This window comes from Coccinella septempunctata, chromosome 1 (assembly GCF_907165205.1).
Source record: "Coccinella septempunctata chromosome 1, icCocSept1.1, whole genome shotgun sequence".
Classification (NCBI taxonomy): Eukaryota; Metazoa; Arthropoda; class Insecta; order Coleoptera; family Coccinellidae; genus Coccinella; species Coccinella septempunctata.
Genome location: NC_058189.1, coordinates 36988703 through 37007292, shown reverse-complemented (window position 1 = coordinate 37007292; position 18590 = coordinate 36988703). Strand labels below are relative to the sequence as shown.

At 34.6% G+C, this 18590-nt stretch overlaps 1 protein-coding gene across 1 annotated transcript in view; it reads right to left on the bottom strand.

Annotated features, from left to right (window-relative positions):
* LOC123316120 (putative uncharacterized protein DDB_G0271606) overlaps nt 1-18590 on the bottom strand; it is a 61581-nt gene that overhangs the window by 22759 nt on the left and 20232 nt on the right. Inside the window, exon 2 of the mRNA XM_044902104.1 lies at nt 9302-9514. Coding sequence (XP_044758039.1) covers nt 9302-9514 — 213 coding nt within the window. The remainder of the gene's footprint in view (nt 1-9301; nt 9515-18590) is intronic.

Here is an 18590-nt window from a genome sequence, read left to right as displayed (position 1 = left end):
TTTGCTCATTACACAGTTTCAGACATTTCAGACTTCAGAGCAATATGATAATGTAGCTTCAATGAACCCTAACGATATTGTGTCGAAAATCGTTCGAAAATCCTCTATATAGTTTATCCTCTTACGAGTTTCAGGAAACTGTGTCATTAATGGAGTGTTGATTTCAACTCAGTTCATTGAGGTCGACATTCACTAATTTTCAATTGCAATGGTTGTGGCTTGGATGCACCAGTAACTTGCCATATTTCACCGTTTGCGTGAAATCATTAATGCGGAAATTTTTCGCAATCAACCGTACTCGTGCACACCAACCGTGATTACAATCCTTTCGCAAGCTCCTCTTCAACATTAAAGAGTTGTCAGTTACGTTCACGTCCGAATCGAAGCAGGATGTTACTCATGAATGGCCAATATTTATTTATTCATCCACGATAATGAGTTCAATGCCCGGAACACCTGACACGAAATAGGAAAATAGGAAAAAATAAAAAATCGGTAATGTCATAGTTTGCCCAAATAAGTACTGAGAACTGGTAAGTCATCCTACATTATATCTCGATGGGTTTATCTTACACAAAAAAAATCAGCCAGGGAGTACCGTGTATCAACGGAGTGCAGAAAGAGGAAATTTATTACCAAAGCACCTGGAGGTATGCAGGTCAAAGTTCAACAGTAACGCGTCCGGTGATATAGAATCCGATAGGATTCAGATGTTCGGTGAGATTTCTGACAAGTTTCCCAAGCCGTGGAATGATATAGGATAGATTTCTAAAGAGCATTGGCCAGAGAGCCAGATGTCTATGGCATTGGCTATGGAAGTATCTGCAGAATAGCGAAAGATCGGAGGCAGCGCGCCGATGCCACAGAGGAGCGAACGGTTGGTGACATTAGGGTCAAAGACTAACGAGTAAATATAGATATAGGGTTACTTAACTCTATTTTTACTTCAACAAAGTGACATATCTCAGTCCAGAAGCATTCTACCTCTATCAGTTACAAGAGTGCATGTAGCCCAATCTTTATTCTATCAGAAATGATCTTCAGAATCAATTATTATGTGGAATACTACAGAAAAAGAAATGTCTTGCCTATGCAACTCTTCTAATGCTAAGGTAAGTTGTGGCAAATACCGATGTGAGTTTTGACACCCATATATTTGGTCTATCAGGTGAATAACAAAAGAAACCTTTTTACTGATGAATAATTAACACATTTCTTTCGAATCGAGTACTACTTTAATCATATTTTGATATGAGCGAAGGTATTTGAATATACATACATATATATCACATTCAATCCAAAAATCTAAATTTAATCTGATTAACAATTATGTCAGAAGATGTCTGATAGACGTGTCGCTTTTGCACTCGAGGCCCTGAGTCCACTTATTTTCCGATTTGTAGAATGAGAAGTTGAGAAGTGTCAAGGCCACAATACAAATCATTTTCTGCACCTTCTTCAGCTTATTCCTGAACTTTGCTTTTCTTATTAGTCTTCTTTATCGTTTCAGGCTTCATATTTTTCTGGCTCACAACACTCCTTTTTACATCTTTTAATTTCTAGCAGTTTATTTCTTAGTAAATTCGTTGTTAAGGGGTGGGTAATGAGGTTAATTACCTTTCCTATGAGTATCGAAATCCATACGATCTGTGGTCACGTAAACATTATTTCAAAGTTTATCTGAGGTGGTTACCCTGCCCCCATGAAACGAAGGCATATCCGCCCTTGCATTCCAGACAAAGTACACAATTTTGGAATTTCAGTGATATATTTCATTTTTGAATATTAGTCAAAAACGGCGCTTTATAGGAAAATATATTAGAAATACTTTTATGCACGTGAGGGAATGAAAGGATACTTTTGATTTGATCCCGAAGGGGTTAAAATTAGAAAAGCGCTTATAATTTTTTCAAATTCAATGCAAAATCCATATTTTTACATTTTATTTTGTATTTACAGTTATGTTCACCCCACTACAGTTTGTCAGGCTGGAAAGAGGCGGACAGTTGGAGTCTAGAGTACAGCTATTAGTACGAGTTTACTATGTTTTCAGTTTTTCCAGTCCTTAAGTGCATAAAACAATGTATAAACCACGGGACTTGAGTTATTTCAATCACCTTGGGATTTGAAGTGCCACTTTAGTCATTTTATTCGAAGAAATCGTTTCTGAGATATAATTAAAAAATGCATTTTTTTAATGGATTTTCTACAGCCTACATCTTTTTAACCGTGTCGAATTGGAAAAAATGGCAAAAAATAATGTTTCTGTGGATCTAAGGAATCTTTTGTTATTTTTTGTTGTTGAAATATATGTTTAAGTCAAAGACTCAGATTCTGAGCTGAAAGCTTTTCACCTCTGACACCATGACACCCTGTTTCTGGAAAACTAGTACATATTTTTTTGTGTGCCTATGGACAGTTTTGCCGAGGAGGTCAAAAATTTAGGGGATTTAACCGAAATCATTTTTCACAGGGGTCCCTTCCTGGATAGCACTTTCATATAGCAATACTATAATAGCTACTTCGATTTCAGTTTTCGCTCTAACAGAGCAGTGATTGATATTAGAGGTAGTTTTCTTATTTCTTCGATAATCATTCATATTGAAGATAAAATGATGAGAATGAATCTCTAGCAATAATTTGAGAATTTATTTTCTAGTAATCGATTTATGGAACATTCAAGAAGAAGGATACGCCACTGATAATATATAATAGCCTGATAATGATGGTGAAAGCGAGAGGTACTTCATTTACTCAGGGAAGATTCAGGTCATGCAAGCCGTTTCTCCTTTGAAAGGCGCCTACAACTCCTTTTATTGTGCATTACACTATGGAGAAGAGAACTTTTATGATCCGTGTTTCTAATCAACAAAAATGACAAAACCTTCCCGTCATTCCTGACAACACAATCCTGCATTATAAGATTATCCCCCGGTTTCATAAAGCTCGATCGGGGAATCAACGCTTGATTGACAGATAAACGTCAATTTGTTTTCAATCAATAATTCAGTCATAAGAATTCGGAATACAATTCTCGAATCAAATTATGATCTATATACATCTATTCAATGATTCTAAATTGCTTCTTGTTCAATATATGTAGGAATGAAAAAGTTTTAGTGATCTCGTTTTTGAAATCCAGTGACTGTCAAATCGTTGATCGGGCAGTAAGAGTTTTATGAAACCCGCTGTAAGTTTATAAAGAATATCACAGAGATAGTAGTTGTAGAGAAGTCAAGCGTCTGGGTTTCTAGTAATTGGAAATAGTGTATTTATGGGTACCGCTCTTGACCTTCCAGTAGTGCCGTCTCATTCCGGAATGTTTTGAAGAAGTAACAATTGATTATCAACAAATGGATATAGATTAACCTTTGCTGTATAAATAAATAATCTGAAAGCTTAAAAACAAATCGATATTGATCCTTCAATCAAGCGATGATTTTCCTGTTTCGGTTCGTGAAACAGCATTAATCTGAGCAAAAGTTATATACTTCGACACAAATATGGAAACTAGAATAAAACGAATGCTTAAAGATGCAATCTTGACTCTGATACATAAGAAATTGAATCTCGTTACTTATCAAGTCGAGCTCGGGTATGGCATTGGCAAAGAATGAAAGGACCATTCCATTGGGTCCATTTCTATCGAAAGAGAAGTTACTTTAATTTGCCGAAGTCAAATATTACTGAGCAACCACTACTCTTGCTGGATGGAGTGGTCTTTCTGCTGGTACTCTGAGAATTGCAAAGGCGATCCTAGACCGATTTTCTGGGGGGGGGGGGTGTATTTCAAATTAAGACTTCAAAGAACAGCCTGTAGGTATCTTTAGGTAACATTTGCAGTTTTCTTAAAATTGTACAAGGAATCTCTCCTTTTCATTTCATTATAATATTGTTTTTTTTTAGTCTTTTCTGTGTATCTTTCTTTATGAAAACCAAAATTTGTTTTGTCACCAAAATTTGTGACATATAGAGTCATTCGGGGTAACTGAGCGCAGTGGGTAAGTGTGCGCAGTGCGTATATCTCGACTATGCAATGTATAAAAGAGGGGTTCATTTGGGTGAAGCAAGGGCGCAGAATCCCCAAATTAGTTTTTCATACTAGTGCACCGTGCGACGTTTCGTTAACTTTTTATTTGCAATCAATCAAATTCACTAGTTTTCTTGTTAATTTTCATCATCTCTGCAAATTCTGCCAGGTCCAAGTTCCGAGTCCGACAGTGTTAAACAATATTTTATCCGATCATGCGCATATTAATCTAAATATATAATAAAAAATTTTAGGTTCTCTTAGCTGCTTAACTCTATAAGAACGTCAATTCAAATTTTGGCTTACTGGTGAAAGTGTGCGCATAGATTCATTATATGGGCATTAGTTCAGTGAGGAATAAATTATGACATTGTTGATTTTCTTGGTTAAGACTCGATCAATATTGTCATATTTGTTCGGAAAAATATGAAGAGCCACCAACGGGGGAATGTATCAAGTGTTGTGTTAACCAGAAATTGTGGCACGAAAAATAATGCAGTGCTTATAAAAAGGCGCTTCTGTATTGACAATAAACAGCATTTCTCTGATATTGTAACATTTCGATGACATTATTTTGTGATTTGTTTTGATTGTGTGGTTCACAAAGCACTGCGTTCACTTAACCCGTGAGGGTGCGCACACTTACCCGCAATACGGGGCATGTGAACGCACTCCGACTTTCACCATTAAATTTCTTTTTGCGGAAAGAAAACGTTTTTGTTTGTTGGATTTTTGATGTTTTTTCATAGATTAGAAAATTCTCTATCTTATGAATATGTTTTAATTTTCCTAGCTTCGACATTTGAAACAGGGTATGGCTTGAAAGGCAAAAGTGCGCACAGTTGCCCCGAATGACTCTATGTGTATGCTACAAATTTCGTATTTTTTGTGAAACTCTCTCCCATTGAATTATCCATATAATATACAATAACTTTACGGTTTTTCAAAAATATCTTCCCAATTGTTTTTGAAGTTCTGCATTTGTAATTACCATAGTCATTGGTGTTGGTGTGGAAGTAAATAAATATTTGAGGGAGTGATTCTTAACTAAGTAGTATTGAAGAATAGTATAAATACACACATATACTGTTCAATTTCAGAATATAACGTCAGAAACCTATGAACTATTCAAGTAATGTCCTATTTTCTCATTAGTAAGGTAGCCCAGCCCAGGAGGGGAAATTTGTGATTTAATTAATCTAGCTTGTCAGATTTCTATAAAAGTTAGGGAGCCCAATAGGGAAATTCGGAATTTACTCGAGCGTGTAAGATTAATATAAAGGGTGATACCTGGACCCCGTAGAGTAGATACTTCTACCAAAAATAAGACCTGTGGATAAAGGAAAACAAAACAACCATTGTTATATGTACATACTTGAATGTTTCAGATTGGAATGTAATATATGTGGTTAATTACATTCGGAAAAGTATACATTCTCTTATTCTGACAACTTAAGCGTGTGTGATGGCGCAAAACTTGCAAAAAAAGGTCACGTGTACAATCCAGAAGGGCGGTAGCTTTTTTTTTAATTTTGAAGTTAATAATTCAGGAATAACTGAAAAAATATAATCCGACAGTTTCAGCGAGCCAAAACAATAAAAATTGGCCATAAAGGTTACAAATTGAGTTTTTTGGAATTATCTCCTCTTCTGGGCTTCAAATCGTCTTCGTATTCATTACAAAAGTTGTAGAGCATAACATTTTCCGCAAATTTTGTCGGTAGTAATTTTTTCTACGTGCAAACGTTTTTGAGATATATGGCGATGAATGTACATTAGACTGGGATTCTACATTGACCTTGCTTTTCGCATGTATGGCTAAGCTCCTCGTCCTCATCACCCTCTAGCTAGAAAAGGGTTAGGAGTACCTATGTGAGATTGCTTCAGAAAAAAGTTGTATACAATTTTATTGTCTACAACTTTCATCATGAATACAAAAATGATTAGAGGTGCAGGAAGGTAGATATCCGGAAAAAAATTAATTGTTATCATCTTCACACTATCAGATTAGGAAAACTACCACTGATTAGTGTCAGATTAATGGGTTTAATACGTCTGCAATACCGAAATTAACCATCTGTATGAAAATCTGACACGCTCGAGTATGTACAAGTAGCAATTTCAAAGGACCCCTGTGACCTTCCGTCACGTCCGAATTGTCCATCCCTTAACCTTTGGGTTATGAAGAAACACCCCTACAGGGTGTTTCCAAATTAGACGTGAACCTTGGAGGAGGTGTTAGTATCACTCATTTGCAGTCGTTTGAGCCATAATTATCGATAACCAAAAATCAACAGTTTCCGAGATATTTGATTTATTGTGTTATTCAAAAAATTTCTCACCGTACTTCATTTTTCGTCAATTTTTTCTACGTTAACCAAGTTTGATTATAATTTTGGATTATTTTCATCAGAAAAAGATATGATACGTATGAAAAAAGCAAAACAATCCTGTATTAGATGTTGAAAAAGAATTAGTATGATTTAAAATTTGGTATATGAAGAAAAAAAATCAATTTCTAATATCAAATCGCCTGCAAATTTTTTAAGGGGATGAATGAAGTAAGGTGAAATTTTTTTTGAAAAACACAAGAACTCAAATATCTCGGAAAATATTGATCTTTACTTATCAATAAATATGGCTCCAACGACAGCAAATGCGAGAGTGTTAGACTAAGCTTTTTATGGTTAATTACATCAATGTTTTTCAAACTTTTTCATAGCCATTCAGAAAAAATATTTTGCGACCACACTTACATTCGTGTTTTTTTATAACCTAGTTTTTGTGCGAATTGACATTTTATCAATTTCACAAATGAAGAGTTAGCAAAGAAATCGTTTGAATTTGGAAAAAGAAGTAAATATCACAATCACAGTAGCAAAAATGTATCCGTGTTGAATTTTTTTACCCATTTCGAAGGGAATGGTTCAAGAATAACGTAAAAATATTAAAAAAAAATTATCTCTCCGCAAATATTTTTTGCTTGCATAGTGAAAATAAAATGTTAATTCTCAACCAGTTTTGTTCAGAGTAATTTTTTACATGTTTGAGCTTTATTGAAATAAAGGTATAATTTGATTGAAACATGTCCAACTATTTCATATTATTAAATGGAATGAAATAAATTACCCAAGTGATTTTCCCAATAATTCACAATCCGGTTGTTCATAGTAAACAAGAAACAATTATAATTCGCGGACTATTAGTTATGGGTTAACAACCTCAGGAAGTCATTGCTCATTACCGAGAAAGTCTTACGCAACTAAGTAGGGTATGCGGCATTGTTATGAAGTTTCTTCTTGTTGCACCTGTTATTGACTCGAAGTGCAAAACTCTGATCAGAATAATCAAGTTTTGATAATTGCATAACTTTAGATGAACGAGTTTCACTAATTTTCAGTAGTGAATATTGAGTGGATTGATGTGAAATACTTTTTTGATTTTTGGAAATGAATGAATACTTCATTGCCAAAACGAGTTCTGAATACAATTACAGGACACTGATTCACTGATAGTAGCAATAAAAGAAATATATAAACGAAAGTTTGGAAGGCTTAAACTCCTGCTTTAAGAGGAACTTCTCGGGACTTCTCGCCATTCGTATTATTAGGGGTGAAAAACTACCAGAATGTGAAGTGTTGCCAGAACACTAGAATGATTCAATTTCAGCAGGTTTCGAGTTGTAGCCAATGGCGAGAGTTTTGGAGGATTTTTTTAATGTGGAAATTCACTGAAAAAATTCTTTCACCTCGGAAAGTGAATAACATGAGTGAAAATTTGTCCTTCGATAAAAAAAAATCCTACTCTTTTCTGTTTTACGAATGAAAATATTTCAGTTTTCCGAGATGACAAACTGATTGAATTGAATTATAATGAAAACCCTATATAAATTGGTGGTTTCTGACGCAAGATGGCGAGAGTTTTGGAGGATTTTTTTAATGTGGAAATTCACTGAAAAAATTCTTTCACCTCGGAAAGTGAATAACATGAGTAAAAATTTGTCCTTCGATAAAAAAAAATCCTACTCTTTTCTGTTTTACGAATGAAAATATTTCAGTTTTCCGAGATGACAAACTGATTGAATTGAATTATAATGAAAACCCTATATAAATTGGTGGTTTCTGACGCAAGATATACCTTTTCGCTTTTTGAACGGACCACTTAAAAGGTGTAGACCCCTTTTAAACAGCAACGCTTTCAACTCCCTCCTGAACCTGAGTTGACTCAATCGGCATCTAAATTTCATGACATTTCAGCAGCATACATTGAATTTACTCCACATCAAAAAAATGGGGATCTAAGAAGAGCGTAAGTAGGTGGTGTAGCCAAATAGAAACACTGGCAAATTCTGCTGTTGATCCTTGGAACATGTGAAAGTTCAGTTGAGACAACAAGCCTGGAGAATCAATGAGGTTATTCACCAACTTGTATATAAACACACAAGCGTGTTAAGTTCTCCTGTTCTTGATGGAAAACAATATTATAATATATTCTCCACACTACGCTGATGGTAAACTCCAGTACCTCATGAACTGACGGTGGACCGACTCGATCATATAACCGCAAAAATAGGCGATCTAATAAGGTTGCCATACTCCAGACGAGTGTGAGACCAAAGGGTTGATACCCTTTGGTAAGACCTCACTAATGTATCATACAGAGTGATATATATGTATATAAGTCTTTACATTTTCTAGTTAAAGAAAGTTTTGGTCGAACTGAATTCCAAGATCCTCACAAGAGTCATTTTTATTTAAGGGAAAATTATTGATCGAATAGGCAAAGTTGACTGAGCTGTGCTTAGCAGAGAAAGTAAAGAAACTGCACTTGCCTATATTGAGGCGGAATCGGTTTAACAGACACCAGCTGGATAAAGTGTTCAGGTTGATTTGCATAACCATACAGTCGTATAAGGCTCTTATGATGTGAAAAATCTCAAGATCATCAGCGAATAATAGGAAAAAGCTACTCATATTCTGGCCTTTATCAATAATGAAGAGAAATAGTTGAACAAATTTCACAATCTCAATAAATGGGATAATAGCTATGATTGGTTCGTACCCAGAACTGTGCAAAATAAGTTTGAAGTAGTTGAACAGCAATATTGCGAGAAGCTACGCTTGAACTCAATCTGGATGTGCGACTGTTCTGAACCGAACTGAAACCTTCGAAAAATCGAACCAAAACAGGCATAATAGGAAGAAGTCAATTCTTGCTTTATGGTCTCATTTCACAACTTTTTCAATGTATTCAACATATTATGTTTCTTACCTGTACAAGAGCTTCAGGCTGCAAAGGCAGTTGGAATCTATCAGCTACCTCACCAAGCAGTTCGATTTCTTGCTCAAGCTGCTTGCACGAAGCATTGGCTGTGATGTATGCAGATGCCATCAGGAAGAATCCAAGAATTACGGAGCAGATAACTACGGTCACTGCGATTATTTTGGCCACCTGGACGGACGCGTACACATGTTTAACGTATGCCTGTAAAGAAAAAAATAAAATTAACACTATTGCACTGAGTCAGATTGAGTTAATTTTAGAACTCCATCTTGTCCATTATCATTTTCGCTCCAATAATTAGAGTCAGAATTCGTTTTAAAAGTTTCACCAAACTCTTTTTAAAACATACCTAGAACAGGTTATAATATACAGCTTTGTACGAGTACCTACACACAATGCTTCATTTGAACAATTGTTCACCTCATGGTATCTGCTGATGCCATATAGGTGTTACGGGCAATGTAATTATTTAGGTCAGTATTCATAATGCTTGGTTATTATGAATAATGACCATTAAAATCGGGCAATTTGATAAATTTGAATTATTTTACAATAATTTCTCACATTGCCCGGTCATTATAAATACCGCTATTATTTCTTTGGGCACTTTGATTAATTGACACCAATGGGACAACCTATGTGAAAAGAATGGCGAAGATATTCCACAGATAGAGATTTAACTGAGAGAATGTGCAAGATTGTCATCCAAGACAGGCTATAGTCGATGTGGCTGTAAAGGTAGCTGTAAATCCAACGAGCGCAAGTGTCGTAAAGAAAAAAAGCTATGTAACTCGAAATGTCACCAAAGTGGAAGCTGCTCTAATGAATAGAGCCTGTATTGGCCTGTATTGCTACGTATTGACATGTTGTGTGAATATAAATTTGAAAGTACGTACATATCTAATACTTTAGTTTTATTTGGACACACGTTTTGTTTGTACTTATTTCATCCCACCGGTTTGTTTGTCAGCATGTGAAATTTTATTTGTTATGTTTTGTTTGTTACTCTGTCAGTCAGGTATGCAAAAATTTGTTATTTTTTATAAGAAATATGAATAATATATAATTTTCAAATTGCCCACCTGATTTTTAGCATTATACATAATAACCGGGCAATGTAATATTTGCAACATAATTTATCATTTTGTCATATCTTTTTGGGCACTTTTTAAATTGCCCGGGCATTATAAACAATGCCCAATTATTTACATTGCCCGTAACATAGACATTATACTATAGGTACTCATTCGAAATGCTACAGTGAACTAAATTTTCTTGTTTAGAAATCAACATCACTACAAGTTAGGGTATTATTTTTCAATCATCTTATCAATAGGAACAATTCCATTGCGAATAAAAAATATAATTTTTTTATGAATGAATGCTTCTATGCAATACTCGTAGGTATTTTATGTACAGCGTGTCCGAGTTAAAGTGTCCCTATACCTAATTTTGGAAACTAAAAGAGCTAGAAGAAAAAGTTGAATACGAAACTTACTACAGGGTGCACCGTTGGTATCAACTTCCCTATTTTAAATGGTATACCCTGTATATTATTGCATTTTTGAATTCCTTGTCAAATTTTAGGGTACCTTTGGTATGACAACCATGGTCCTATATAGCACCGATTCTGAGATATTCGACTGTTTCTTAAAATTTTGACAGCTGTAGGTGCTTACTAAAATAGCTGATACTAGTTTTCTAATGAATAAATCGAAACCAAATTTTGCGCCCAGCTCTTGTAAACATATTGGATCATACGTTACATCCCTATTTTTAGCAATCTGATACACAGGATCTTCAAAAATTGAAATTAAAAATTCAAATAGAAGTTCGATCAAAACTTAATTTTTTCAAATGGCAACCTATATATTTTTCGTGTTCATCATGTAGAGCAGGTTAAAATGCGCAAACAATGCACTTAAACTTTTTCTGTAAAGGGAATAGTTCCAGAAATATGGACGACAAAAGTGCATTTTCCCGTAAGAACCAACGATAAAATTAATTTATTAAGCTGATAGAATATGGTAACTTTAGAAACGAGCACTTATCTAATTGTGTATTTTTGAGTTTTCTTTTATGTTGTCAGACAACTACTTGATTATTTTGAGAAAAATGTATCTGTTAGTTGAATCTCCCTTTAAAATTGAAACAATTCAATTTTATTGGGAGCGAGTAATGATTATGAGTAAAAGAGTCTTTTTGTCTTTCATTAGTCAATCTAGGTAATTAAATTCATCAAAAGAATCAAAGCCAACTATATAGCAGCAACACTATTTAATAATTATCGTTGGTTCTTTTTTCGTCCATATTTCTGAAACTATTCACTTTACAGAAAATGTTTGAATTTTTGCTCATTTTAACCTAACCTAACCTAACCTAACCTAACCTAACCTAACCTAACCTAACCTGCTCTACATGATGAACAAGAAAAGAATATAGGTTGTCATTTGAAAAAATTAAGTTTTGATTGAACTTCTATTTGAATTTTTAACTTTAATTTTTGAAGACCCTGTATATCAGATTGCTAAAAATAGAGATGTAACGTATGATCCAATATGTTGACAAGAGCTGGGCAAAATTTGGTTTCGATACATTCATTAGAAAACTAGTATCAGCTATTTTAGTGAGCTCCTACATCTGTCAAAATTTTAAGAAACAGTCGAATATCTCAGAATCGGTGCTATATAGGACCATGGTTGTCATACCAAAGTTACCCTAAAATTTGACAAGAAATTCAAAAATGCAATAATATACAGGGAGTACCATTTAAAATAAGAAAGTTGATACCAACAGGGAAAAAACGAAGCACTCTGTATTAAGATGGGTTATAAAAAATAAAAGTTCAATCGATTACAGACAAGTTTTGTATTCAACTTTTTCTTCTTGCTCCTTTAGTTTCCACAATAAGGTTAACTCGGACACCCTGTACAATATGAGCGGTGTGCAATTGAAAATTGAAACAGTCAATCTGGAATGATGACTGAAAAGTTATGAATCTGGTTTCAGATTGATCAAAAATACTTACTTCGGTTCTCCGTCAGTAGATTTCTCTTAGGAGTTCAATCTTTATGATCATCAGTTGAAGGTCTGCATTTAAAAACAGCCATTTAAGTATGAACACGTTTTCGCTCAGAAACAATACAAGGATTCCTAGAGCTATTAAATTCAAACGTTCTCCCAGTGCTTAATCTTTTCGAGCATCGCTGACCCGAATTGATGAGGTTGAGAAGAGTTTTGCAACATGTTGGTCTCAGAACTGAAGATTTAGCTGAATGTTGAATTATTAAAATTTTCCAAGTTCTTCACTGGCAGATATTCGAATCTTACGTCATGCTATCGAAGGATCGATACTTCTTTGCCAGTATTTATTGTTAACATCACTGAATGAGTAACTTATTACACATTCAAATTTGGTTGGTCTTGTTTGTTTATGAATAAACTTAGCTGATTGAGTTGGTTTTATTCAAGGTAAATGAAATTTCGTCTGCAAATAACATATGTGCAGAAATATGTTATTTGCAGACAAAATTGAATATGTGAGTTGCATCCGAATTGTAACTTGCTTTCAAAAAATGCGTAGGCTATGGAAATTTGAAGGTCGATATTCTGTGTTCAAACGTACTTCTTTGCTTCTTCTGTACCATTTTCCAGGTAAACTGTCAAGTTTCATTCATTATGAAATGCCACTATTGTTATTTCAGAAAAAAAAAGAAAATAAAAGGCGAATGGAAATATTCTGTTGGTGAATGTTTCACCGACTTCAGGATCGAGTATCCCAATGTAACTGTAGATTATTATCAATATTTCCAAAGTACTGTCCTGCGAAACTGTCCGCGAAACAGGTATCTAGTGTTCACAGAGGAGAATGAAATGGTCGATCCTCAGAGTTAATAAACAATGTTAAAAATGCGATGACAGATCGTCTGGGAACCTCTGTTCAGGTTTTATTTCAATATCTTTCAAATACCTATTTCTTATTTGGACCAACTGAAAACTAGAATCATCGAAAAAATTCATTGAAGTTACGAAAATTAAATATATTAATTAAATAACGTTTTTGGATTTGTCGGAAGAAGATGTGACAAGTGTTTTGAGCAAAGAGAAAATTTTCAGCAGATATTTCAATTATAGAGAAACCTCAAACTCATTGTAATGAAAATCATGTGATTCGGTTATTTCAGTTATGCGTTTTCATCAAGTATTGGCCATGTCATTTCAATATTCATAGAAAATTAAACATATTAAGATTTTACTATGATTTATTTATTTTACTAAACAATTGCAACTCAATTCATTCAGGATTCATGTCTTCGACGTATGAAAATCATAAAATTCTGTTGAAATCCTTGCCAAGAATTTTTTCAATCGCCTCAGACTGTTCGGATTAGTTGAAATCTAACTCAATGAAAGAAATTATTTGCAAATATTGGATGAAATCATTATTGAATACGCTAGTAACTTTTTCTAAAAAACTGGCCTTTCGTACAATCTTACGATAATGTATCAAATGTTTACATTTCGGGAACATGAAGTGATTCAAGGAAGGAAATTCGTTCAGACACAGAACATCAACCTTCAAAATGCCACATCCTACTTGACGACGAATTTTATTGAACGCACGTTAGATTGACCTGTTATCCGAAAATTGAAGATGATGACTACCCTCGTAAAAATGCCCTTCTACCAGTGTTTTCTCAAGCAAGTCATTGATGAGCAACCAAATACTAGAAATTTTTTTTTTTTGAGACCAGTTCGTGCTCAAAATGAAATTCTGGTTTGGTTCGCTGTCAGCACAGAACTTTATGAAGGATAAGTTATCAGGCCTCTCATAGTTGAGTTGAATTATGGTCCAATAGTTATTTTCAACAAGATGGAGCACAATACTGACACAATAGGATGAGTTTTCTCCATGATCAAGTGAAAAATCCAACAGGAATTCCTAGTTACGAAGTAACATTTGAAATAGGTTCTGTTACCCAAGAAAAACAAATGTTTTTTCGGCCTTGATAAAAAGATATAGCCATTTTTACCTTCAGAATCACAGGCTAGATCTGTGGCACTACGCATATGTGGATCTTTTAAACAGATTCCTATTCAGCCAAAGTACCAAATTTTTCAAATTTCACAGATACTTTCTAATCTTTGAACATCAAATTACTCAAAAACGGAGCATTATACGATAAAATAAGAGGAATACTTTCATTTAACAAAACTTTCAAATGTTCATTAGATAGCATCCAACTCAGTTTTAAGAATTGGGTTTTTAACTTCCGCTCGACAAAATTTTTTACCTTGCTGATATTATATGTTACTTTTTTAGGACAAACAAATTTGGTTGATCTTCTCGTAAAAATGTTCGAAGAATATCATTTCACTACGTCTGATCTAAAAAAACTGGTACTCATTTCGGAAGTTATGTAGGAAAAATCGATCGTTAGGCCATTCTTTAGGGCTATTATAGCACCGCACCGTTGATAACTGGTTCTGCACATAAGTTCATAAAACGAAAACCACTTGTTTTCCCGTCATCCCTCGAAAAATTGCTGGGATTTTCTGATTCACCTTGTATCGGTTCATTCCAAGTTTTTCGTCGTATATTTTGACGCTAAAAATAGGTAGGTACCATAAAATTTGCCAACTCAATTGCAGGATAATGGCACCTTGAACAAAACAAAATATTCTATATCAAATTATATCGATTATCAATTAAATATCAATTATGAATAACAAACGCTAACTGAAACAAAAGTTTTTCTTGACGCTTATAATAGCTGAAGTACGGAATCATGAAATGAAGTTTATTAAAGTTTTCATTATATTATACATTAGAATGTTTTTAAAACAATTCCTTGACACAGTAAGTATATAATATTTTCGTTATGCCATGAAAAAATCATATATAACAATGAGAATCTCAAGTTTGCAAACCAATATTTCAATACCAGATATCCATTTTTCAGGTAAAATGAATGTTGACATACAACAAATGCTTGAATTTTATTCCAGAATAGCCTTCAATTGATGTGTGCTAATTAGGCCCTGATTTAAAAACAATGAAATTATCATTTCGAATTTTAGCATCCACATGTTAGAAATCATCAATTATTTTATGGTTTGAATATCTCATTTCTCACTTCCCAATGGTTTTACATTCGCACTCATTAATTTCATCAGAAAATCTCTGAAGCAGAACAGGAAATGAGACCTTGAGGTCTACGTATTATAATATTTCATTTGTGATGTGAGTAATGAACGGAGGCCAACTTACTTATAAAATTACGTTCTAGAAATATCTACGATCGACCACGAGAAATTCGCCAACTTGTACCTGGTACCTTCTAGATACGTTACAGTAGTAGGAGTAGTTAACTTCTGAAAGTATACCCACGCTATAACTACCTTCTAAATAATAATCTTCGACATAAACATTGTCGTTTGATTCCTAGAAATTTATTCAATGCAAACATATTTACCTACTCTTTCTCATTACATTATAGCTTTTTCCGCAGATGCTTTTTCACACTTGTTCATGGACAATTTGTTATAGCCATAGCATTGAGTACTTTCTTGATAACTATTCTTGTTGTTTCCATCATATTTTCTGTTTGTTTCCATAAGTAATGAAAGACGTTGAAGACGATTCCTTCAATCGGGGAAAGAACTTATTTATAAATATTATAGGAGCTTTCAAAAAGTTGGTGATTCAAAACAATTTCCAGAAATTAAGAATTTTGGTGGGACAGCTCTAGTCCCATTCCATTTTCCAATTTACGTCTGAATATTCTTCGTGGTATCAATGATTCATACGAAAAAACAATACGAAATGAAAAATCGGAAATATCGAAAATTGCTTATCGAAATAAACTTATTTCGTAAGCCTCGAGTGGGAAACGATAGAGGGGAAAATCAGCTGATTTAGAGGTTTCGAAAATCGCTGCACATGTATGTCCGCGAAAATGCCAAACGAAAGACGATTAAGCAGAGCATCTCCTATAAGAGATGATTAAGGAGCTATCCTAACTGATGATAGAAAAATTCTCGGAAGATGGAAGGAGCATTACTCTCAGGCAATCAAAATAACGACTCGGATTTATCCATTCTAGACCGGCTCCCCGCGTATAGTCCGATGACATCGCTTGATGATGAAATCTCAATGTCGGAAATCATAAGTGTTTTAAAAAATATGAAAAATAATAAGTCACCTGGTCTAGACGGAGTTACAGCGGAGATATTCAAAGCCCTGTATGAAGATACTGTCAATAGTCTCCTAACACTATTCCGCAGGATCTGGGAACAAGGAGATGTGCCACAAGACTTCAGAGACGCTTTAGTTATCAACCTCTATAAGAACAAAGGCGATGCGTCAAGTTGCAATAATTACAGGGACATATCGTTGCTTAATGTGGCCGGTAAAATTATCTCAAAGATTATGGCTAATCGTCTGATTCCACTCTTAGAAAAACTATTACCTGAATCCCAGTGCGGCTTTCGACCCAATCGAGGTACGGTGGACCTAATTTTTACACTGCGACAGCTGCAAGAGAGGGTCCATGAACAACAATCAAGGATCTATACAGCCTACATTGGTGAATCCTTCGACTCGGTGAATCGGAGAGCGCCATGGAAAATCATGGAACGCCTTAGAGTACCCGAAAAATTCTTAGCAGAGTGTAAAAGCCTCCATACTAACAAGTTTTCTAGAATACACCATAATGGCTCTACAACCGACCATTTCTTAACCAACTCTGCAATAAAACAAGGCTGCGTGTTAGTGCCTTCACTGTTCAATGTTTTCGCCATAGCTGTCTCAATAATTGCTGACGTGAGTTGAGTATGCCTGTAAGAGGTGTTGGATTGAGATTCAGATTTGATGGAGGCCTGTTTAACCTAAAGCGCCTCAGGGCAAAAACCTATACAAAGTTTATTACGGAACTTCAATATGCAGACGACTGCGCACTTATCGCTAACAGCTCAGAGGATCTACAGATAATGTTGGACACCCAAAAACATATATACCAAGCTTTAGTCCTTAGACTAAATATTGACAAAACCAAAAGCCTGGTAAGTCCGCCAGAAAGCCTTCAAACAGATATCAGCCTGGAGAATGAAACTCTGGACAGGTCGAGCAGTTCAAATACTTGGTAAGCTTCATAAATACTAAGGCTAACCTGGACACGCAAATAGACAACCGTATCAATTCGGCATCACAGCCATTCTGGAAGCTAAAGAACAGAGTGTTTCAAAATGACGACCTCAATATAAATCTAAATAGTTTTGTTTTTGATTCTTTTTGTAGATTTATTCTCGGTAACGGGATTCGGCAATGAATGAATGAGGCACCTACTACTCTCGACTTGGGAAATAGATCAGAAAAAAGAAAAAAAAACTTCAGAAATTCGAGATTTTGCAAAGCGAATGTAAACGAATGTAAACTTCACATAGACCCTAGAGCCTGCTGTCGTTTCTCATAGTTTCGGGAGGAGTTTTATAATTCCTGAGAACCTATCTCCTTTTCTATAAGAAACCAACCTGCAAACGTCAACTTAAATAGCAAGAAAATCATTCTCCATATCCCGTAGCACGATCCGTAACCCATATTCCGGCGCAAAAAAATATCGATGCATTGTGAATTTTCAAAAATTCGGGATCATTCCTTTCTGTTCGCTCAGCAGCTGACGCAGATTTGTACTTTAAATTTCAGTTTTGCAATAATATCAACTTCGAATCTTTATTATTTTCACTTTTCACTGCCCTCTGTTTCATTTTGAATTTAGGTACTTCTAGCTATTGTATTGTCTTTATGTTGTAAATTTCTAAACCGAAATCTACTGGAAATGTATGAATTTCATGATACTACTCTAACGAATACATTTTCTTCATTGAAATGTGAATAAACCTATTATGAAATGCAAGTTGTCATGAGGGCAATTAGTTATTGCTTTTCCCTTATGGAAAGTCATTTGATCTTATTCGGGTAGATACTGTAATATTTCAATTGAATTAATAACCCATTTTTTTATTATCAGCTTCCTGGAATGTGTTTTGAATGTTTTGATCAATAACATTTGATGAATAAAAGCTATTCCCTTTGCTGTTTATTGGTCATTTCGAATTTTCAAAAGAAAGATCTATTGCGAAGAGTAGTGTTTTTGGCCTCGGTATTTAAGACATTCATTTTATTATGGTTGTTCAAGGCAAATCGGCAAGAATAGGTGGATCTCCTAGCCTGCTAGCATCTTCTTTATTTGACGAACGATTTCCATAAAATATATAA